Raw genomic sequence first — 24,888 nt, 5'->3', positions numbered from 1 at the left:
TCTGGTGATTAATTATCTACTTGTCAGTCGGCAGCAATGCAGACTCATGCAAAAATGCATGCATGCAGGTTTGCAGCTACCTGGCTCTCAGCTGTGAGGAGAGATAGTACATCCAGCTCTATTTGCTCACCTCTCTCTTTCTCAAACAATGAGGTAAACCTGCCTCTGATAACACACTTACAAAGTGTACAAGCCGCCACATTCTCTTGCTTAATCCTGTAGGTCAAAGGTCAGTGAAGATACTGAGATTATAACCAAACACCTGTGTGTGGCGAGCAATGAATGAACCACTCACTGTACTGTTTCCATGTTGGAAAGTAACCTTCCGTAAAATGTGATGAAGTAATGGAAGATTTTCACGCTTGTGCCATGTGCCATATATATCAAAGAGAGACCCCCCACCCCCCCCACCTCGCTAGTTTGAGGTTCAGAAAGCCACTTCCTGGTTGTCATCTCAAGGTGTCTGTACACACATGTCGCACAAACAGGAAACAGCCCTCTTTCATGTCCCTAACACTGCATGCACTTGACGTTCTTCTGAAAGAGAGCGTGGGTGATGAGCACGAGTCACTTTTACCTGGTTCAGTTTTCATGATTATTGTTTAACCCCCCAATATTGGTGAGGGGCATATATGATGACAATAAGCCTTTACATCACAACAGATATGGAAATAGTTCCTGCCTGTTACAAATATATTCACATAAAAAATCTGCAGCATATGTCCTACAGTCATGATATTACTTATGTTTGGGGTTATTTCGACCAGAGGAATATTGATATAGAATTCCAGTAGTATTCTAAACTTGTTTAGTGTTGAGAAAAACAACTCTCAAATACAGAACTTATGAAACAGTAGAGGCCTCATTAGTCGAAAAACAGAAGTAGAACATGATAAAATTATCGTACAATTATTGCAAAAACCGAAACAGCCCTTAAGTATAAGTTTGAGAACCTCAACTGTCACATCAAAATGTTGTCTGATTGAAGGAGGATGCTTTGCAGCAGCATTAAAAGTTACATATTTTCACAGTGAGAGTGTGTTTATATAACCCCCGTGTGCAGCCAAAATATTTCATGATGGGTTCTCTTGCCAAATTTGATGTTGATCTCTGCTTTTTATTTGCAGTGTATCCGGAACATTCATTGTTTTCCCACTTTGTTGTCCACATGTTGTCTGCACAAATTTCTTTTTTTAACTTTATCTGACAAATGCGTCGCAAAATGAAACAATATGTAGTAGTGAGTAATCAGTCATAAGGAACCCGTGAACGTCAAGTTTTGAGATGCAGATGTAGGTGAAGCAAGAAGATGGGCACTGAAGAACATGTAGCAGCAGCAGCAAAAAGGAGGTCTCCATGGGTCAGCTGTGACGGGTCAGCACACACCATTGTATGGAGGGAAGGGAGCTCCTGTTCCGGCTCCTTTTTGCAATCTGAGAGAACATAAACATGGAAAGACGGAAGAGTCTAGAAACTGAGGAAAAGCAGAAGCGATGTGAAGTGTTTGAAGAGGAAGCGACAGTGTTGTTTTTGAAATCATACACCACTTGTCTTCTGAGGTGGAAATGATTTGAATATCTTTCCTATGTAGAAAATGTAGCAGATCATCAGTACCTATGGCTCAAATATTTATCCCACACTTACTAGGAATCATGTCACTCACTTATCGATCGGCTTACTTGTAACCTCAGGATCATTGATCGGGTCATAACCTCGGCACATTTTTATTCTCGGAAACGTTACGGTTCGCACTGATCAATATTTCTGCTGAAACCAGGAGTCTTTGCGTAACAAAAACCTGGTCAATCGAGAGTTTTATCATCCCCAGGTCAGTTCCCTTGAGTGCTCTCGCTGAAGCGCACCAATCAACTTCCACCACAGTAAAACTCCCTTTGGTTCTGCATTATGCACAGCTAGTTAGGCCTCTTGTGTTGCTCATTTCCTCCATATTTTATTGTCATCATTTAACATCGTTTTTCATTTTACATTAAGATGCGTCCGTCCAAAGATGCCATTTATGTCAGAAGGTCATATAAGAAGCTTAGGTCAAGTTTGAAATGTATAACCTCATAAGATTTAAGCCTTACTAATTTATAGAAAGGTAATCTCATTGTAATTAGAGTCACCAAAGCAAAAAGCACACTATTTTTGCTTGTAACGAGCAGAATCAGATTTCTTAAAATGATAAAACACCTTGATTAAAAAGTCTTGTTTTAAAGTGTAATGAGATTTTTTTTTCTGACTAGAAATTAGAAAAATCTATATGGCGAGACTGGTTTTTACAGTGTATGGACAATCAAAGAGTTTTCAGAACATTGTTCACATCTTGCTGTATCGTCTGTCAAATATTGCTAAAAGGACGTGATCAGTTTCCACATAAAAACCTTTGAACAACAACTCAGACAGTTTAACTTTTCCAAAAATACGGGGTTTATTGACTTAACTGCAATCAATACTTACAAAAGAGGGGAAAGAAACAAGTTCATATAAACTCACAGAAAAAAAAAATTACTGTAGTGAAAAACATGGCTGAAAAAATACATTCAACAGTTTTACTTTCTTTGTGTCAAAATCTGCTCACTTCTTCCAACACGCGAAGGCAGCACAGAACAAGTGAAAAAAAAAATGTAATTGTCCTCCATTATCAAATATAAAAGGCGGAGAAGCCTTAGCTACCTGGAATGTATTTAGCGAGGCACTTCCAAATGGTTTGGGGGGGGGGGGGGGCGGGGGGCAAGCAAGTGCATCAAGCATCTGATCAAGTTAAAAGAAAAAACAAACAAAAAAAAAAAACTTTCCTCAACCTATTTGGTCACAGCTATTGCTCGTTATAGCAGACTAGGTGGAAGAACAATATGGACATTTCCAAAAAAAAGAAAGAAAGAAAAAAAAAGAGAAAAGAAAAAAAAAAAAAAAAAAGAGCCTAAACTTTTGAGTCTCCTAAACCAGTGATGTGAGAAGGTTTAAAGCACCCTTTTACTTCTACTCTCAACCCAAGTCACTGTGAAAATACTTCTCGTTACAGCTGGGACGAAACAAAAATAGGAGATGAATCACAGTCGTAACAGTTAGCTACTGTTACTGTCAGATTTGGAAGAGGGGAAAACGTCGGGAATGAAACACAAATCTAGTTCTGATGGAATTGCAGTCCGATAAGAGGGAGTAAGAAAAAAGTACAATAAATAATCAAAACGCAAAACATCTTTTTTTGCATTTTTTTTGCTTTAAATTAAGTTTCATTTTGACAAAGTGTAGTTGCAGAACAAAAGTCATTGAAGTACAATATATTAAACTGTGAAAAAAAGGAAAACTGACAAAAAATGTCTTCACAATCTTTAGATTAATATGGAAGATCATAATTTAACATAAAAGAAAATATATTCTATTGTTCATTATCCAGATAAATACAAAAAACAAAATTAACAAAAAAAATGCATATGATCACCAATAAATATGTTCTGATAAGTTAAATAAGCAGTGACAAGCAAACCTTCTGTCTGGAAAGTTTTCAAAAACAATAACCGTAATAATAACATTAATAAAAAATAATTATCAAATAAAGAAAGCAAAAAAAGGGATGTAATGAGTGCTCCTCAGAGCAGGTACTAAAGTGGGGGGTGGGGGGGAGAAGTAAAGTAAAATAGCTTGGAGATCCGATCTCATCAAGTCCCAGGATGTAGAACTGCACCATGGGAATGCTGGAATTCCCCGGATCGGTGAAGATAAAGGATGGTGGGGGGTGATAACTGGGACAAAGTCTTACAGGTTTAATGATCAGTTTGATATCAAGACTTCCTTCCCCGAAAAGAGCCAGTGACCAGCAACAGGAGGAGCAGGAGGAGGGAGGGGCAACCAACTTCCAGTTCAAAGTCCTTCCTGCAGACTCACCCAGTCCACAATTACATAAGACAGGGCTCGAGGAGAATCGTGACAGGGGTGAAGGGGGGGGGGGGGGGGGGCAAATGAGAAATAACCAAAAACAAACAGTAGTCCATTCACCCTAAACACATGCAGTAACCGCCCCAGGCACTTCTTTTTTAATCTTTTAAAAACTATTCATATCATTTCAGGGTCTGTATTTTCTTTCCTTTACTCTCAACTCAGTCTGTAAAAACGGCTGCGGTAAATCTACAGTTAGTGAGCACCCTCTAGCTAGGTCGGGGGAAGTGGTATCGTCACGGCGGGGGTGGGTGGGTAGGGGTGGGCTAGTGCAACGCACTCCCCTTTCCAAGGCCACTTGTGCTGCTACACATTCAAGAAGAAATGAAGAAAGAAAAAAAACAACAACAAAAACAAGCGGCACCTGGAGAAACAGTCAATTCTTGTTCATGATTTTCATTTTTCAATTTCCTCTCCTTTTTTTGGCACTATGACACATAGCGGGGTACTTTAATAAAACTTGCTGTGCAGATTTAACAGGGATGAAATGATCATGTAACTTCATAGATTCCTTGATTGATCCTTACGAAGTTAACAAGGAACTCACACGGTGTCTGATTAGAGGGAAGTTTACTGTCAGAGAGGGGCAGAGGTAGAGGGGAGTGCCGTGATCTCTTCGTGTCATTGAACTAAAAGTCACTGGTGAATGCGTGCAGTCTAGTCGTCAGAGATGGAAAGGCGACTAAAGATGGGAAGGCGGCGGGTGGTGTCCAGCGTTGGGGACTCAGAGCCACTCAGGCTGCTTCCAGAGCTGCTCTGGTAGCCCTCTTGGTCTGACAGAGAGTCTGGGGGGCTGGATGGAGACTCAAACATCTGAGGGGACTCCAACATGGGTCTGAAATAGTAAGGCGTGCTTGTTGGAGAGGGAGGTGCAGGGGTGTTGGGATCTGTGCCTACAGGTCCAGCACCGAGGCTGGACCCAAACAGGTTGGCCAGCTCCTGGCTGGAGTAGGTGAAGGGGTTACTGCTGGGCCAATCTGGGACCTCGTCAGGGAAGAACATAGGTGGGGGGGTGACAGAAGTGGGGCTGTCTCTCAGCCCTGCTGAGCTGGAGAAGCCTGCAAAGCTGTAGCTGTGCTGCAGCCGAGGCCTCTCCATCTTGTTGGAAGAGTTTAGAGGGGAGGACTGCTGGGGGGGTCCACGCCGCTCCTCAGCATTGTGGATAAAATGGCAGCGCGGCCCGTAAGGGCAGAAACCAATGGTGTGGAAGGTACGGCACAGCTCCGTTTTGTATTTGGGATGGCGACTCAGGCTGCGTAGTTCATGAATCCCATGAGCAAACTGGCATTTGTCACCATATTTGCAGGAGCCATTCTCTTCGAAGGGCCTGCAGAGCTCCGTCTTGTAACGGCTGGAGTTGATTTGGCTGCTGTTGCTGCTGCTGTTGTTGGTGGGACTAGCAGGGCCCAGGCACTTGTTGAGAAGCCTTTCACCAGTTTCAGAGAAGGAGCGGTCTCGCAGGCGGTTCTCCTTGTTGTTGCTGGCATTGCTAACCCCTGAGATGAGAGAAGAGTGGTCCGCTGCCTTCAGAGTGTTCAGGAACTGGTTCTGGCTGAATCTTGTGCTGCTGACAGAGTGCCGCCGCTGGTACACACCTCCCACTGACGGAGATCCCACCGCCTTCCTGTCCAGCAGGGCCCCGGTGGGGCTGGAGATGGGTACATTTGTACCAGTGCAAGGGACAGACATGGGATGGGGGTTGTTGTTGTAGCCAAGCAGTTTGTTGTTCTGGGGAGACACACACAAAACAAAATTCATCAGAACTGATCTGACAGAAACTGACAGCACATGTGGCCCTGATTTGAAAAAGATCTGGTGGACTGGAGGGAGGGGAACGATCCCCAGCCTCCTCCTGCATGACTGTGTTCTTTTTGGCTCTGACAGCATAAGCGGATACAGGCCTATAGAACAGCAGCTGGTTTGGCAAGTTGCCCTAGTGAGGAATGTGTGCCTGCTTAGTAAATGGAGCGGGAGCACATGAGAGGCCAGTGGGCTGCTAGTGGCTACAAAGAGGCTGCATCATTTGAAAGATAATGAAAGTGGTGAAGCATCCTGCTGAATTTAGAGGGGAAACGGATCTGGCTTTCAATACACTGGTGGAAATAGTCTGTTAACCATTGATTTTCATGCAAGAGGAAAAAACGTGGCGCGGAAACTTGAAAATGAATGCAAATATAAACAGTACAAACATATTGAGAAACTAGGCAGCTATATTTTTACTCTTTACTCACAAATATTTAAGTTAGAGAGCAATAACAGGTTGAAGTATGGCAAATCTGGTCAATCATTAGAGAGCATGTGGTTGATTTGTGAGGTAAAGTGGCGCAAACTGCTCACGTCTTTTTCTTACAAAAGTAACAGAACCAAAAGTTCGTCGTTTTCAACATAACCAGTAAGCAGAGTCATGAGAGTTAAATTAGCTGATGTGGCACATGAATATCAACAGTTTGCCATTTTACAACGTTAACGCCAGCTTGAAAACACACTTTCAAGACAGCGGTTTAACCAACAAGGGAGCAGCTTGGAGAAAGGCTAAGAGAAGAAATAACCAGAAGAAACAAGCGCGTCAAGAGAAAAACAAATCAAAGGGGCAAAACAAAACAGGCGCGTCACAGGGCCGCCTCATTCCTCCACATACAGCGGCTAGCTAACACCGCTGCTACCAGGCTAACAAGCGCGCACAGTCGGGGAAGGAAAAGTTAGAAAGCTACCTTGTTCAATGCTTCGAAGTCGAAGAAAGGCGACACCACGGCTGTGGTCATCTCTGCAGCCACTGGGATCAAATCAAATGTGGTACACACACACACACAAAAACCCCAAAACAAAACAAAAAAACAAAAACAAAAAAAAAAACCCCAACAACAACAAACGCTAGAAAGTTGCGCAGGTCTGCTGAGTTTCTGGTGCGCAGCTCCGGCGTAATTTTGACCCTGCAGACTCCCCCTGTGCCCTGCGCCAGCCCCGACATTAGCTTTATAATCCTTTTGCAGGAGGAGCCTGAAGCGCTGGGCGTTAACTTTTCAGTCAACTTTTTCCTCCCCCCTTCTCCTCCTCTCCTTCTTCTTCGTCTTCCTCTTCTTCTTCGTCTGCACTGACAAACTTACATCGGTTTGTCAGTGTGTTTGAGATTACCGCATCGTGTAGCTGAATACTAAACACTTATTGGCTTTTATTCTGATAATCTGGATATTTCAATAAACACTATGTTAAAATAAATTCAAACTTAAAAAAAAGAACAAACTTTTTTTGGTGTGTTTTTGTTTGAATTGAGTCCAGCTTTTATTTCATACTTTTTCCTATGGAAGTCTGGTGTTTAAAGACTTGTTTACTGTTCGGGGAGGACTGTCCTCAGGCTTCTAGCAACCATCCACTACTCTGTAATTAATTTACTCTTAATTGCTGGACTGTGGGACTTTCCAGTGTATGCAGGGCTTTTAACCCTTTCCCAGCACACACTTATTCCCCCCACGGGTCCCTTTATCTCTCTGTTTTTCTGTAACAGCTCTTTTCCTCTTCCCTTCTGAAACGCGCGCACACATCGATGTGTCATTCGGTCTGTTAATCTGATACATGAGTGATCTCACCTGATTCGACCACAGGCTGCAGAGAGTGAAACCTATATAAACCTATTGTGGTCCCCCTTCTTCCTCCCTCCCTCCTTCTAAATCCATGACAGAGCAGCCATAGGCCATGTGCAGAGTCAATGTCAGGGTTGGGTTGCAATGGGGGGTGGCTTAAAAAAAAATTGGAGGAGGGGAGGATGGCATGAGGGGGAGATTTATGGGAGACGTTTATTACTACACAGCACTGCCTCAGGGGGGTGAGGGAACAGGGCTGGGGAGAAGAACCAGGGAGGCAAAACATTCTCTTTCCCCTTCCTCTTCTTTGCCTATACAGGAGCCACACAGGGGGTGTAGAGCTTTGTCTCACGGCTCGCAGCCATGGAAGAGGCTGGGCAATTTGTTTTTACACTGAAATGTTGGTTGGGAGACAGAGAAAAGACGGGTCCTGCTGCTGCTGCATGTATCATCTCCAACAAAGTTCAGATCCTATTTTCATAAGCTGACCTTTCCAGGCTACAATGTTATCTTTACTCTGCATTAAGACAAGTAGATATGACTTCATGCAAACACTGAGGCCAGTCAGTAGAGAGAGAAGGGTGTGTGTTTTAACAGAAGAAGAGTTTTACGAGCCCGGGCTGTGTGGAGTAATCTCCCCCTGGAGTGATTTCACAGACAGCAGGGTGGGATGACAGACTTGCTGGAAATCATGTCTGCAGTTCAAAGGCCCCATCGCTGATTGATTAAGTGGATCCCATCGATTGTCTCCCTCTGAGGAATAACTGCAGCAGGGAAGTGGGAGGGGATTTTTTTTAGTTCCAGCAACACAAAAACCTCTAGCTAATGTGACATGCCCTAAAGGACTCATAATAGTAGTTTACTCGTGTTGGAGCAGGTCATTTCACAGCTGATAACTAGTACAGACTTAGTCAGGATCTTAGCAAGGTCAGCGGGGCTCCAAACTGAGGAGAATCTCTTCCTTAGAGGGCCATGGCCTCAAGAGGCCTCATCCACTTGTTTACTTTAATAGATGCATCACGCTGGCTTGACATTGTGCTACTGAGTTACTCTTCCAGGTTTAGGAGGAGGCACCTGTTTCCTGTCAAAATGAAAGAAAAAAAAAATACCAAACTGCTCTCTCAGGGGATAATGTCACATGTCAAATGTCTTCCTGTCACAATCATTATAAACCTCCATAATGAGTTCTTCATAAACCTCTTTCACTGATGTCAATGTGTTTGTATTTATACATCTGTGATTTACTGACGAAGCTAACTATTCTTGTAGTGCAGCAAAGCCTTTAGCAAATGATGACTCACCACATGCAAAAAAACCCCAAAACATTATTATTCATTTGGAGCCAATAAAAATGAGAATCTGCTGTGTTTCTATGTTTTACAAAATATAGATGGTTATTTTTCTCAAGTAATATGTAGGGCAAATAAAAAACGGATAAAAAAAAACAAATGTAATGAAGAATTTATTTATTTAACCATGTAGAAAATGTTCGTAGCAGTCAATATCTTTATTTCACCAACAAACATGATCAATAATTTCATTAGTGATATTTCTATTTAATACTTAGCAAATGTTATGTTACTCCTAACATGGGAGCTGCAGTTCTAGACAGACTTCTGTACGGTACTGGCTTGACAGTTTAGGTACCAGGATTTTTTTTTTTCTGTCAGTGTAGCTGGTCATCATAACACCGCTGCATGAAAGTGGCATCATCTTCATTGAGATAAGTTCAAAATGTACGTCAAGCCCTACTTTCCCATCACAGCTTGAAAATATTCTGGTAAAAATATTGAGCCCTCTGGTCTTTGTGAGAATTACAAAAATAACTTGATAGCTCTCAGCTTCTCAGGTTTTTCCACTGACTGTCAATGAAGTTGAGTTCTCCCTATAAAGAGTGGTTTTCGGAGGATTTTGCCCTTCGAGGTCAAGGCTGTCCTCCTTTAGCTCACAGGCGCTATCAGTCTCTGGTGAGGCTGCAGTCAGTCACTCCTCAGCCTGGCCTGGATGGCTTGATTTCTGCCTCCTGTGCTGTTGTTTCTGATGACCCCTGGTGAGGAGGGAGGATGGGGATGCAACTTGAGGTCACTGATAACTCTTAAGTGGGATGACAGGATGAGGATTTTTTATCTTTCTGAACAGGAGATGAAAGAAGTCACGAAGAAACAAAACAGTAATTTGTCGAGAAACACATCACTGCAGTTCCTCATTTCAGCCAACAGAGGGCAGGTTTCTTCCTTTTCTGTATCTACGGTGTTTCCAATTCACACCTCTTTTTACAGTTTAACTATGTTAAAGATTTAAAATAAGTCCAAGTTTACCTAAAACATAGATTAAGATCATGAGAATGAGTGCCAGTGTCAATTCAGCACAGTCAAACGGCTATTTCGGCGTGGCTTTGAAGGGAATCAGGACTCATCATGCGCCTTTGTGTTGTATAATGAACTTTTCCACTGACATACAAACTGAGTGGTCTTAACACGAAACAAAGAGACTTATCAAAACACAAATGCCCACACACTCCTGGTGCTGTATTACTGTGCTACACCACATCCCACTTAGGGCAACCACAAGCTCATTAAACTACATTTTAAAGAAGTAAAGTTGAATTTTTATTGCCTCATGGAACAGAATATACATTCTAGTTAAAAGACTTGCTGGTGAATACCACTGAATTAGCTGTTTTCCACACAAACATTCAGTTTAAAGAAATAGACTAAAAATAAATAAGTAAATGTCAATATACAGTACTGTTATGCCGATTACAAATGCCATTTTTCTATTTGTTTCTGTATCATCATACATTTCCAATGAAATCACAAAGCTGCATACACTTGCCCTGTTTTAAGTTGGAGGTGGATATATAACTTTATTTTGTGGCTCTTGTAGACTGCCCTACTGTTATCAGACCAAATGGATCAAATTATAACTCATTTCATGGAGGTTGTGTGACGTTCAAAAAAACTTATCTACCATTTTACAGCTGCTTTTTCGCCAAAAGCTATTTTGGGGACGGTGCATCGCCAATCTGAGAAAGCATTTTCATTAGACATAAAAAACATTCCTCACCTTTGAAACCAGGATAAGTCATAAAACATTTTTGATTTTTTTTGCAGGAAGAGAGAAAACAGGGATTTTTGAAGTAAATGACACGTATCAATAGATAAATAAACAGTTAAAACATGATTAAAATGGTAATTTTAAACTAAAAGTCATAGCTGACGAAATGCTTCCTACAACTTCCCATTTTTTCCCAGCATGTGAGTTTCAGCAGACCGCAGCTTTCGAAATACTGATAGGACAGCTAATCAGCCTGCTGATTGTTGAGTAATCAGCTGTCAAGGATAGCCAAGTTCAGGCCGAGGTTGAGTTCTTCAATATGTTGTCCTCTGTTGGCCCGTGTTAGGTGTGACACTCTGTGAATTTAATTTCTTTTTCTTCCCCACATCCCAAATTGTGTGATCTTTCTTGTCTGTATAAGCTCCGACAAGCAGGACACCATGATTGCCCCCTTTCATGTCTCATGGTATGTTTGTGAAATTCAAATGAGGACTGTGGTCACTCTGACATGTTTTTGCTGCAGAGTGAAACTAGCCTCAGAGGCTAAGAGAGAAAGAGGGAGGAAAATAAGAACGAGCAGTGATTAATTGACCATAAGAGTACCCGCAGCATTGTTAGTGGTGAACCGCCAACTGCTCTTGCTGATGTTGTTCCCATGAATCGCTCCAACATGCTCATCCACTCGCTTCCATCGCCGTTCACTTCATACTGGGTGGGATGTGACATCAAACGTCACAGCAGCACAATCACAAACAGAGTTCAAAACAAACACCATCTTGAAAATGAACATCTCTGTCAGCGCCAAGTCAGAGTGAAGCACAAGAATGATGCTTTGGTTAAATGTGTGCTCACAAAACGAGCAAAACAAGAGGGGTAAATTGTGAGGGGTCAGCGTTTAAAGACTCTCTAATTCTCTGCTGACACGTCGGTCTCTTGAGGAGGGCTGTATTTAGAACGAAAATCCAGCTTCCTCCTCTGACTTCCTGACCCGTGTTTCCTGACGAACAATCTTTCTGTCTGTCCAGAGGGCTCATGGGAAGGGAGAGTTTGGCTTTGCACTCACACATTAGGGATTAAGGGTAGGTCAAACCAATCAAGATAGAGAAATGAAATGATGACCAAAACTATGTGATACAAGAAGCAGAGATGGCGAGCAACGAAGGACAAAACTAAGTATCTGTTCTTCACTTGCCTGTTTATTTTTCTGACAATTCATTTACTTTTACACCGAACTTCAACACAACTGTATGTACTTTCTACTCATTACACCCTAAAAGATGGCCTTATTTTGTCTATCAAGTACACACAAATTGGTGTCATGAGCTCAAAAGACGTTTTTTTCCCTCCTGCATCACTTCTTTGTGACTCCAGAATGCAGGAAAAGTGAGCCACGTATATTTAGCTTGGAGCTAATAATGACAGCTGATGGTTAACAAAAGAAAAACTGGAAAAAAAAGTCATTTTATTCATCTCAAGCACAGTCTGGTGTAATCCATGTAATCATTAAGCATTCTTTATGAAGCTGTTTGCTCTGTAACCCACAAAGATTTGGATGTGAGCTCAAAAAGCTAACTTTAACATTCAAGTTAGCCATCCGTTGCCATTAGCTTCCAGCTAAATATACATGGCTGGCTCTTTCTTTTGGAGTGACATAAAGTCATGTGGGAGAATGAAAAACATATCTGCGAGCTCAGTCCACATATTTGTGAACACTCGAGTAGCAAAAACACATTTTAAATGAAATATTGTGGAATACATCAGTTAAAGAAAAATAACTTGCTTGCTCTCCTACATACATGGTGCACATACTCATCACTTTCCCCTTGTACAAAGGAAGGAGATGTCCATCCAAAGTAAAAAAACAAAAACAAAACTTGAAGAAGACAACCAACATTTTCCTTTGTTAAAAAGAACAGAGACAAGTTAGGGACACCGGAATGCTTAGAAATGGCATCTATGTTGGGCAGAATGTGATGTTGTAGTAACATCAACATGAGTGATGACATGGTGGTGAGGATTCGGAGTAACTGAGAGCCCGTTTAAAATTTCTGGCCTGATTGTTTTTGTCTGTTTTTATTGGTATGTTTCTGAAAAACAGTAGAGAAAGCATTGGAAAAAGACTCATACTTTTTAGTACATTTGAGAGCCTATTGTTAACTTTGACTTGAGTAAATTGGTTCAGTGAGTACTTCTACTTTTACCAGTCTGTTTTTTATTCATGTGTCTGTACTTCTATTTGAGTAGCGCAAGTGTACGTCTGCCACCTCTGACAAAATATCTATTGATATTTAAGCAGACTTGATAATAGACGATGTGGTTCTTGTCCTCCTCACTTCCGCTTGGGTTCGGCGTGCCTCCAGCAAGGGACCGGACAAACCCGACCCTGGCCCAAGTGTCATGACCATGCGCCGGACGCTGAAACCAGATATTCTTCAGTTCCTCACTCAACACAGGAAATAATCAATGGGCTTTGTATAGCATAGGAACAGTGGAAAGCATTCTCCCAGCCAAAAAACTCCAACCCTGCCCCATCTGTCTCCATTCTCCAGCTCTCTCAGACCTCACAACCAACCCTGTGTGGTCACTCCTGGACTAGAATTACACAGTCCATGTGTCCGGCTCTGGACAATAGACAGACCCAACCGCCCGTGTGACCCTGCCCACTTTTCTCACACTTCATCCGTGTGGATTTATTGAATTGGACACGTCTTCTCAACAGCCTTCCAGATGCTGTTGATGAGGATGCACTTCTGACATCATTTTGTGCTCGACAAAAGCTTGTCAAACATAAACGAGGCTTTGAAATTAGAGTTTGATGATTTGATTGCAGCGTGTTCTTTATTAAATGATGTTCAGCAGCTGTTAGAACTCTCGTTTGTGAGCAACCCTCAGTCAGATCAGGCCACTGATGTCAGGTTCCTTCTTGCTGTGAGTTTCTGATGATTTATTGTGAAAAATGGTGCTTTTATTTTTTATTGCAGCCCTAAACTAATCCTTATTCGGTCTTGTCTTTATTGCCAGTAGAGTGTGCCAATTCCATCTATCGTCACCCTACTTGATGAAAACAATGAAAACACCACAGAGAATTTTTTTTTCGCCATCACTACTTGAAATAGATCTTTTTGTTGTTGAGATACAGTAGCCCAGAGCGTGCAAATAACTAATTTGATGAAACGCAGCAGCTTAACGAATTTGATAGCATATGTCTTGCAACTGCAGCATTTCCTGAGATCTGTTGTAAAATCTGCTCTAAGTGACCTACTAAGGCTCCTGCACAGTCACATGATCTCATGAGATACCCTCAACAAGAAATGAGCAAAACTAAGGAGGATTAAGGAGGAATTGAAATTAGCAATCAAGACAGTAAATCATTAGAACATTTTTTACTGAAGTAACCGAGGTTTTCTGAGGTGACTTCTACACAGCTGGTAGTAGTGCCTCTTGCTGGCCATTACAAAACATGCGAGTTTAAGACATTTCACATGGGCTTCGCATTACAGACCTGGAAATTATGTCCACGTCTTTTATTGTAATCTGTGTCACAATCAATAAAATACATTTTATGCCATTACTAAAACAGCTAAAATGGAGTTTGATGGTCAAGATGAGCCAAAGTTGTTTCATGTTTATTGTTCTCATCCTCTAAAGAAAACAGCCCTCTGGGTCTTTGAGTCTTGTCCAGTCCAAGTGCCCCCAACTGTTCCCCTCTCCGCCTCTCTTTCTTCCTCTTTCAAACTGTATTCTTCCCTGGCACTAAAAAGGTGCAGCTGTGTGGAGTCTTTTAGGCTGAATGAGAAGAATCAGCCCATTTGGTTGGCTTTCTCATTTTCTGCTGCCAGGGCCAGACATCCAGGCCAGGGTAGACCCCGGGCTCCAGACACTCCTGGACAATTGAGACCGTCCCACAGACACATACAACACAGAGGTCCATTGGTCTGTGGGCCAACAAGTTAAAACATCTACCAGAACAGAGTTTCTTCAACAAAAAATAGGACACAAAATGTTCTTTGTGAGATCCTGCGAAAGTTTTGCAAGACCACCCAAAAATACGGTTTATTTTTCAACCAATTTTTTTCACACATTTCAAGTCCCAGCTAAGTTCCAGTTTTGCTCCCCACCTGCTCATAGAGAAAGGGATAAGCTCTGAAGCTAACAATTTATAACTTTGGCCCAGGCTCATCTGAAGCAATACTTCACCCAAAATTGTATTTTGCCTTTTGAAGTACTCACAAATAGGTGTAATGGACTCACAAAGACATGAATACCCTCCTGGATCATTTCGGTGTGACTCAAGACTGCAGAAAGAGCCAGCCATGTATACTTACATTGAAGCTGATGGCAACTACTGCAACAATGCAACAACAAAAATCACCAAAACGTCCATTTATAAACCCTCAAGCGCATCATTCATGAAAATATCAAAAATCATCCACATGACATTATTTTAGTGGCTTTATGATGGATGGGACTTAAAGTGCAATGACTTTTTGCCTCTCTCTCAAAAATTTTTTCCATTCATCCATCCATCCATTTTCTTTCACTTATCCAGTTAAGGGTCACAGGGGGCTGGAGCCTATCCCAGCGGCTTTTGGACGAGAGGCGGGGTTCACCCTGGTCAGGTCACCAGTCCATCGCAGGATCAACACATATAGACGAACAACCATTCACACTCACAGTCACACCTACGGTCAATATCAATCAGCCTCGTCCCCTCTTGATGTCTTTGGACTGTGGGGGGAAGCTGGAGTACCAGAGAGAACCCACATAGACACAGGGAGAACATGCAGACTCCACACAGAAAGACCCCGTGCCCGAGCTGGGACTCAAACCCGAAACCTTCTTGCTGTGAGGTGACAGTGCTGACCACTGCACCACCGTGCTGCCTCAAAAAAAAAAAAAAAAAACAGCAAAAAAGTATTTTTAAAGTCTGCTTGCTAAAGTTGCTATGACCACTGAAACAGTTAATCTGTTTGGGATCCTCCCAGTGCTTTCCATGGCCCTCCTCCTCTGGCTGGGAGGACCAGCTGCACAGGTGCTGCTAATCGGTAATCTGTTACGCCTGCAGCCAATTACCAGCCCAGCTATAAGAGGAAGCCTCGACCTGCATGCCATTCTTGAACTTACTGAACCCACGTGAGTTCCTCTGCAACGCCAACACAGCGCCAGAACTGCTCCACGACTCCTGAGTCCTCCTCTGTCATTCATTGCCCTCCAAAGACCTCCTCCGTGACTACACGACCCCCCTGCTACAACCTCCTGGACCCCAACAGTCTCCTTCCCGCTCAGTTCCTATGGGAGCTCTGTACCCCAGTGTTAGGTGTTCCAACTCTGGACTGGTTAGTGTACGCTCACTCAACATTTCGCGCAACACGCACAGAGTTACTTACACATCCCATTCATTTAACGCGTAAGCACCACATTCCCCCCCATTCTAGCCTCCCTAGTACTGAGTAGGTATTTTCCCCCCTATATCATTTAATAACCTTCGGGCATTATCCCTCTTCACCTGTGTCCTGGTATCCAGTCTGTGGTTGCGCTATGTAGGTCCAAACCCAGTTCAGTTTAGCATAACAGAACGTTCAAGCCATGTCAATGGACCTTAGCCAACCCAGACAGTTACATGCTCCCCTGGTGTTAAGTAGGCCCTGGTTGGAGAGGCACGATCCTCACATTTACTGGATGACTATTGGGCTGGAGCATTGCAGACCTTCAGACCTCCCTCTATCTACCGCTTTGGTTTTTAGTAAGGATTAGGGCCCTTTCACTTCCCCCTCACCATCCCTATGATTCTGCCATTGATCTCCTTCCCGAGGCTGCCCCTCCCGTTGGCCAGCTGCATAATCTCTCTGACCCCGAGAAGGAGGCTATTCGCAATTATATCAGTCCCTCGCCCCAGGTATCGTAAGACCACTTCCACTGTAGGCACGGGCTTCTTCGTAACGAAGAAGGATGGCAGCCTGAGACCTTGCATAGACTACCAGCAGCTGAACACTATCACAGTTAAGAATAGGTATCCATTCCCCCTCTTGAGTTCTATGATTGAGCCCCTGACCCACTCCTCTGTGTTTACCAAGTTGGACCTTTGCAACACATACCACCTGGTGTGCATTCAAGAAGGAGATAAGTGGAAGATGGCTTTCAACACCAACCTGGCACACTTTGAATATCTGGTCATGCCTTTTGGCCTCATGAATGCCCCACATATCTTACAGGCGTTGGTCAACAACGTCCTCAGAGAGATGTCAAACGTGTTTGTGGTGGTCTACCTGGATGACATCCTAGTGTTCTCCAGGACGGTGGAGGAGCACTAGCAACATGTCTGCCTGGTCCTCCAAAGGCTACTGGAGAACAGGTTGTTCATTAAGGCGGAGAAATGCGTGTTCCACTCCACCTCCTCTTTCCTCACCTCCTCATCCCATTCATATAAAGCTTAAGCACCGCATTCCCCCCTATTCTAGCTTTCCTAAAAAAGAGTAGTTTTGTTTTTTTAATCCCTACATCATTTAATAAATAGCTTTCGGGCATTATCCTTCCTCACCGGTGTCTTGTCTGTCTGTGGTTGCACTACTCGGTTCCAAACTCAGTTCTGGTCAGCATAACAAATCCACCTAAGAACTCTTAAAATGGCAAATTCTACCTCTTGCTGCCTGTTTATGAATTACAAAAACTTTACTGTTTCTTTCTGCAAGTGCAGATTTATATTTCATTACTGACACTTATTTCAAGTTGGGAAAACAAGTGTAAATACCTGAGGTCACTGTCAAAGATTTTCTCCTGATTTTAGGAGAAAGGCAACTGAAGGCTTAATATGTGGCCACATAGACTTGGCAAAGCAGATGTGTATTGAAATTTGACCACCAGCATGTGCATGTAAGCAAGTTTGCCTGTTTTGAATATGATCTTTTGTTATGAAGCTTTAACAAGCACAAAAGGGCTTGAATTATGTATGGGTTTGGTTGTAGTTTTTAGGGTTGTTAAGGTCATTAGCATGCCCTCACAAACATACACAGTAATTACTAGTGAGCATTTCCAGTAAGTGTCACATAAGGAGCAAATGGCAACCCACATGTCTCATCAACCCTGGGGTGTACACACATTATTGCTGTGTTGTGTGACAGCAGAATATGGAAACACTTTTTTTTTCTTGTTAAATACTTTCTGGTTTTCTTTTTTTTTTTTCCCTTGCCTCTTATAAGTTCTTCAAAGTCTAGTAAAATTGAATGGCCTTCCCAGAAATTACAGTTTATTGTGCCCCTCAGCCAAGCCTACTCATAAATAATGGTACATTTACCAAAGACCATACCACCAGCCACCGCCCCTGCCTCATACCAGGGCCACTACACCAAAACCTCTGCCCAAGTACACCCAAACAGTCCCCCTCCAGAGGTGTTTACTTCTTGAAAGTCCTCCAACTCGATGTTCAGAGGGAGGCAGAGTTGGGAATAGGAAATGAAAATCTTCATTTTTAACTTTTGCTAGTATCATAAATACAGTAGTGTCAAAGTGCCCAATTACATCTCTATATTTTTATTCAAGGATTTGCATGATTCATTACCATTTTTAATCTGCTATTCATGCAGTCTCAGATCACCCACTGACAAATGTTTTAGCTCAAAAACACGATATACACTAGAGTTGGATTAAAGTGGATTAAATTTCTTCAATATCAAATTTATTTCAGTAAAATGAACTGGTGCTCAACATTTTTTGTTGCTCGAACTCCAAAACAGTGGTCATTATTCAGTCGACCCAGCCAGACCATGGCAGAGGTATGACTGCTTGGTTATGGCGTATAGGTCATACGATCAACCTATGGCAAAAGGTCCAATCCATCCATCCAACACACAACTACAATTTAAACATTAAGCTCCCTTCATTAAAAGCTCACTTATTTCTGACTGTCCAGCTTCTGGAGGCTTGCCAAAGAGCAGCTGTCAATATTCAATCTTTAACAAAGAATGTTTTAGCTTATTGAAATCATCTTGACTTATTGTAACGTATGATAAAATGATATTGCATACAAACGTGAGCATAGTTTGAAGAAATTAGTGATGACGGTGCATTTTAATCAGAGAGATCATTCATTTACTCCTGTAGATGGTTTCGGTCTTGTTCTAGCTTAATCCCAAAGATCTATTACGATAGTTTGTAAATTCATAAAGAGATTCTTTTAAGACTATGTTCAGATTCTGTATCCAAATATCCTCTGTGATAGAAGGATGCGCTCTCTTAGTGCTTCCTACTTTTACATATTTACCTCATTATTTAAGGCCATGTTTTACACAAATATGTGATCACCTTTATATCAAGTACAGACTGTTGCACAATTATATTTGAGAATAACTTAATATAGTCATTACAGGCTTAAAGGCTTCAGAAGAAACTGAATTGTAATGAGTCACAAAATTAGCTATTCATTCAAGCTTGTTTGGCTTTATGCTGGCTTGTGTTCACACATCCTCACTGAGAAGGATGGGGCCAATTTACTAGTGAGAGATTCAATGAAATCTTCTGACAACAGCAACACGCACACAGTGCAATCCAATAAAATTAAATATTATGGTGGTGGTGGTGAAAGGGGTGGGCAGTGGGGGTCAAAATTGCTTCCACATGAGAACCAACCCAAAGAGAGTGACCTATTAATGCATTTATTATGGTGACCTCAATCATTTACCTTATCTTAATTAAACGTCAGTGTCTGACAGGCCCAGCAGTCTCCAGGCACCATGGGAGTTCACTTTGACCTGCTTTGATCATCCACGTTGACTGAAATTACAATAAATGAAGCAGTGAAGCAGTCTATAAAGTCTGTGAATGCAGAGACAGCATGGAACACAGTTAGCAGGTGAGGAGGAGCACAGGAAAGTCTGCAGCTGTGAAGACAAAGCGCTGGTGTGTAGGCGGGAACTTTGTGGAGTACAGTATGGTACCTTCCACTGTGGGCAATGTTCTCATTGCATGACTCACCACATGACATGAGTGAACAATTGAAATACCACTGAAAAACGGTCAAAATCTCGATTTGAACGTGAGCAGCTACAAGCACAGTGATGTATAGTTTGTGCATGGGGGGGCTAAGAGATGAAACTGAAAAGAATGTCTTTTTAAGATCTTTAATCTGATTTTAAGTAACAAAATTAAAGGAACTTGCCAACTTTATGAGGAATACATGTACTTTCCAGCTTCTCAAGAACCAAACAAGAAGATAGATACCCTTCTCTCCTTTAAATGTGCATTGATGAGTTTCAGACCTCCAGAGACATGTTAATTCCTTGTTAGCTTAGCACAATAAATGGTGGTGGATGGGCAGCTTAGCACGCATCTGTCTTACCTGCTCAGCTTCCATATCGTCACATTCTTAAAGAAATTGCCTTTTCTAAAACAACTCCTCATGATGTTTTGTCTCCAGTTTTTTGTGTTTTCTGAAAAACTTGAAAAAAAAATGACTTGGGCGATTACTTTTAGAAGACGTGTATCTAATGAAATAATGACATCTTGTTGATAAAATAGCAACATCTTGTAAATTTTAAACTGTCTTTTCAGAATGAATGTGAAACTTATCTCTTCTTTACCACTACTAGCATTGATTAAAGCTAAGCTAATTAGCATTCCAGTAGGTGTGGGTCTGGAGCTCCGTAATGCATAGACAGGAAAGAAGGGTGTCTATTGCTTGTCAGACACAAAAAATTAGGGCCAATAAGCATATTTCCCAAAACTGCTCAATTATTGTGATTTGTTTTGACCACATCAACTGACACGCCTCTGAAACAACAGCTCCCGTCACACCACAGTCATGTGAGATAAAAACTCTGCCCTCTACTATCATGAGAAAAAATGAGGGTTAGATAGAATCAGGAGACAAAATGTTTTGAAACAATGCAATCTTTTTCAGAGTATTCGTAAGGTCCACTATTCAGTTAGGATTTATCTCTGTTTAGGTAATATCAAGGTCGGCGCCCTGAGAAGGTCTTTGCTTCAACAAGATGCCTTGAGCCGGATAAGAGGATCTGAAGCCCAAGATCATCAACATGATGGATGAAAGTGTTCCATCTTGTTTATGCAGGCTGACATAAGGCATCTGCTGGCCTCTGGAGTGCTCCAATCATGCTGTGACAACCCCCTCCGCTCCCTATTAGACAGTGAAACAGAGATTAGTATGTTAGATTAGCATCTATTTTAGATGCATTTGGAATCATCTGAACACTTTAATCAATTATGGAGAAAAATGTTAGGTTAATGAGTTATTTGGGTATCTACAGTACAATTTAGCCTTTCATCAAGTGATTCACTTAAATTAATTTAAAGTCTCTTTGCCGCCAAACTATTTTTCATGTCACCAGAGGGTGAGTTACATAATGGCTTTAGTCATCGCCTAATTTTTTCTTCATTTTGCTTCTTTCCGGGATCTTTTATTGTTAGATTTCTGTAACAGTTTGGTTAAGTTTAGGGAACAAAACTCCCTGGTTCATGGAAAAAATAATGGGTTGGATTAAAATTAGGTGCAGAACAAAGCTCCTCGCAAGATATTGATATAATGAATTAAAAAATTTAAAAAAAATTTACATAGAGACCAGGCAAGCAAGAAATATTTAGCATTTAAATGACATTTGAAAAGAAGTTAAGTAATGTTCATTAAAAGTTGAATATCGACTTCAGCATTCTGAGAATATTTTGAGGACATTGAATATTTGATCTATAATCTATTGCCTCAACCAACATTTTAGAGAATGTCGTTCTAGAAAGAACATTTAGGAAACAAATAAAAAAATACCTAAGAAAGTAAATACTTCTATCATTTTCATTGTAGAATTTTTTTTTCACTGATGGGGTTGTTTCCCCTGTTGCTATTTTGCTTGTTTATGTACGTGGTTTTTGCATCTCACATGTTGAGAAACTGAACACAAAAGGCTGTGATTAAATACATAATTCCTGCTCTTTGTATTTTTTATTGCTGAAGTTTTCTTCTTTAGTTACACAGATATTAGGGTGTATTTGAAGTTAAGTTCTTTAAAAACGCCTCCCCTGACTGTATCGCTCTTAAAAAAAATATCAAAATTCTTCTTGTAAAGAAAGTCGTATCCCTACGCTTGTCACAGTGACCTTTGACCACCAATTTCTTCTCAGCTCATCTTTGAGTCCCAGTAGATGTTTGTTTGAAATTCCCTCAATGCATGCCTGAGATATTGTGTTAATAAGAATGGGACCGACAGACGAACAACTTGAAAACATAATGCCTCTACGCTACAGCTGTCACAGAAGCGTAAAACGCTAACAAGACTATGACGAATGTGGACCGCAGCACCACCACAGATAAATTTGACACGCCGCCACATTTCCATATCCTGCTGGCAAAGGTGGGTGTGGTATTCCATGGAAGACTGTGCAGATACTGTAAAATGTTTCATTAGTTGTTATTGCGTACTCTGTTATTCAACTGTAACATTTGGATTTATGAACGTAAAAGCCCGTGTATTAATCCCCTGATCATTTTTCTTGATGAAGAAAACATATTTCCAGCCAACTATTTTAAGTTTTATGGCAGAGAGATTATTTTTATATATTCTGGGCATGTATCCTATTTTCCAGTGTATCAGGCGGGAGAGAGTGGACCTAACCAAGGTGGAAAGTTTGGCAAACAGGTGTGGGTTGAAGTTGCTAGAACTGCAACTTTTACGGCCTGAGATGACGGTGCCAAATCTTGTAACAAAACCTAACCAGCGTTCGTTGTTTGTGCTCGTGCCAACAGAGTGGCTTTCCTCCTTCTCAGATTCAACAAATAAATACGGAAAAAAATCTGCCAAAATATTGTACTGACAGACATGCTGTAGTCATTATAAAGTCATGTAATGTACCATAAATGTTACCGAGCGAGACGCTGATGGAGTATATTTGCTCTAGCGAGGGTCTTTGTTTTTAAATTGTGCTCCCTGTAAGAAGACGGCTACCTCAATATTGCCTTCATCTGTCTTTGTCATATGACTGACTTGAACATAATCTCCCGTCTTCTTCTACACCCTCTTGGTCAAACGTTGTTCCAACACATCCACTACTGCAAGAAATAAACGCCTTCAAACATAAACTTTACCTCCCTCTCAGCTTGTATTTGCACCGTTTAAACAGCAAAGCAAAAAGAAAGAAAAGCAGGAGGAGGGAGGCGGAGACAAGCCGAAAAGCAGTGGGGAGAAAGTGCGGAGTCATGCTGTAGGAATGTTGTGGAGGAGGGGGAGAAGAGGGGGAGTAGGGCGGGGGTGGAGGTGTGTGTGTGTGTGGGGGGGGTGTGCTGGCGTGACTGCCCCATTTTTCACAGCCATAATCAGAGCCAGCTGTCAGTGAGAGGGCCCAGAATATGAAGGCGGGAGGGGAGTACAAGGGAGATGGAGCGGGAGAACACAAAGCAAGAAGAGGATGGAGGTGGGGGGGGGGGGGGTTGCAAAAGCAAAGAATAAAAATAAGTTAAATTGTGTATATTTAGTTTCATGATCGTAAAATAAACAATAACATTCATCAGAATCAAAAGTGGAGGGGTGGATAAGCAGCCTTGACCCCGGCTAGGCCTCAGTCTGAGCCAGGTTAGAGGAGGATGTAGGGGGTTAGGGTGGAGCTTCCTGCCTTCCTGTTCTTAGACACTAGGCACTGTCTCCTAAAACCCTTGTGTATATAACAGGGATATAAAGAGTAAAACCCACATAAAAAGTAATGAAATCATATTGTGACTTGTAATTTGCAGATTTTTAGAACAATATCACAGATCAGAAGCAGATGCTTGCTTGAGTTCCCTCTGAGCAGTGCAGTGGTTGTGTGTGTGTGTGTGTGTTAATGCGGCAGCTACCAGCCGTGCCAGTGCTGTCACAGTCCCTCAGAATGTAAACTCATGCTGTGTTTATGTTTAGTCTGCTGCTGTCCAACATCTTCCTTCTACTATATGCCGGGTGTTCATTCTCTGTGTTGTAATGTGTCAACACTAATTGTGGGTCAAATCCCTGAACTCGTTGCACCTTACATGATGTGTTATGAAAAGATAGTGGAAAAACCCTGAGGACGACGTGACAAGATTGTCCTAAAACGCCTTCCGTATCATGAACAGCATACATCTAAGGTGAAGTCTTTTCCTGAGGTATAAAAGTTCATATACCGGGGCAAGATATTTTTATGACTTAGTGTCACACACTTTAGGTGACCCTTGGTAATTTGATGTAAAAAAGACTCTAGTGGGAGTGGGTTTGTTGATATTTAGGTGATTCATGGCGGATGAAGAGGTGACCTCCTCGAAGTTAGAGTACAGATTTTCATGTCAACCCTACACACCTCTGACACAGAGAGCACACTTGAGGCTTCCGGAACAAAAAAATGGTGTCACTGGTTAATGAACTTTGCAGCCATTTACACAAATCTGTCTTTCCTTCATGGGTTAAAATAAATTGTTAGCTGGAAAAGGCCCTAGTGGGATTGGATCTCTCAGCTTTCATGGAGAACAGGCTAATTTAACTTGGCCTGAACAAACGGACTGGGGTTTGATCTACAAACTGAGTAGATCAAGTAAACACAGAAAAATGGAGCAAATTTAATTTACTATCTCATGTAAAACATTTGAGCAGCTTATTGTGCATTTATGCAGCTGGGAAGTGAGTGCTAGTAAAGTAATGTTGACATCATGAATGAATATTAAGACCTGGTTACAGGAAATGCACAAAGCCAGCTTAACACTGTGGCCAAATGTGGAATTGATATGGCGTCCATCATATGATGCACTGAATCCACAAAATACTTTTAAAAAAATTTTTTTTAAAAGATTTAAAATGGGCTGCACGGTGGTGCAGTGGTCAGCACTATCACCTCACAGCAAGAAGGTTCTGGGTTCGAGCCTCAGCTCGGGCACGGGAGCTTTCTATGTGGAGTCTCCATGTTCTCCCTGTTCTTGTGTGGGTTCTCTCTGGTACTCCAGCTTCCTCCCACAGTCCAAAGACATCAAGAGGGGATGAGGCTGATTGACACTCTAAATTGACTATTGGTGTGACTGTGAGTGTGAATGGTTGTTTGTCTCTGTGTGTTGGCCCGGCGATGGACTGGCAACCTGTCCAGGGTGAACCCCGCCTCTCGCCCGTAGCCGCTGGGATAGGCTCCAGCCCCCTGTGACCCTTAACTGGATAAGCGAAAGAAAATGGATGGATGGATGAATGGAAAAAAATTTTGAGAGAAATAACATCTTGCAGTAATGACTGGATTCAAAATTAACAATGATTAGTCTCATTTAGGCTCAGAACAAGCACGTTTCTCATCTGTTACCACTAACGATGCCATGTCAGGTGACGTCAAA

The 24,888-nt window shown here is 41.9% G+C and overlaps 1 protein-coding gene across 1 annotated transcript; it reads right to left on the bottom strand.

Moving 5' to 3' along the window:
- Positions 1-2,104: 2,104 nt before the first annotated feature.
- On the bottom strand, positions 2,105-6,987 carry zfp36l1a (ZFP36 like 1 zinc finger CCCH-type a). Its single transcript, XM_086183232.1, has 2 exons — positions 6,651-6,987; positions 2,105-5,667 (listed from the first exon to the last, which is right to left on the bottom strand). The coding sequence occupies exons 1-2, from the start codon at positions 6,699-6,701 to the stop codon at positions 4,597-4,599; spliced, it is 1,122 nt and encodes a 373-aa protein (XP_086039358.1). The 5' UTR covers positions 6,702-6,987; the 3' UTR covers positions 2,105-4,596.
- Between the last annotated feature and the right edge of the window lie 17,901 nt (positions 6,988-24,888).

This window comes from Aulostomus chinensis, chromosome 17 (genome assembly GCF_037954235.1).
Source record: "Aulostomus chinensis isolate RoL2024-O1b breed Wild chromosome 17, RoL_Achi_v1.0, whole genome shotgun sequence".
Taxonomy (NCBI): domain Eukaryota; kingdom Metazoa; phylum Chordata; class Actinopteri; order Syngnathiformes; family Aulostomidae; genus Aulostomus; species Aulostomus chinensis.
This window is presented reverse-complemented; position numbering and strand designations above follow the sequence as displayed.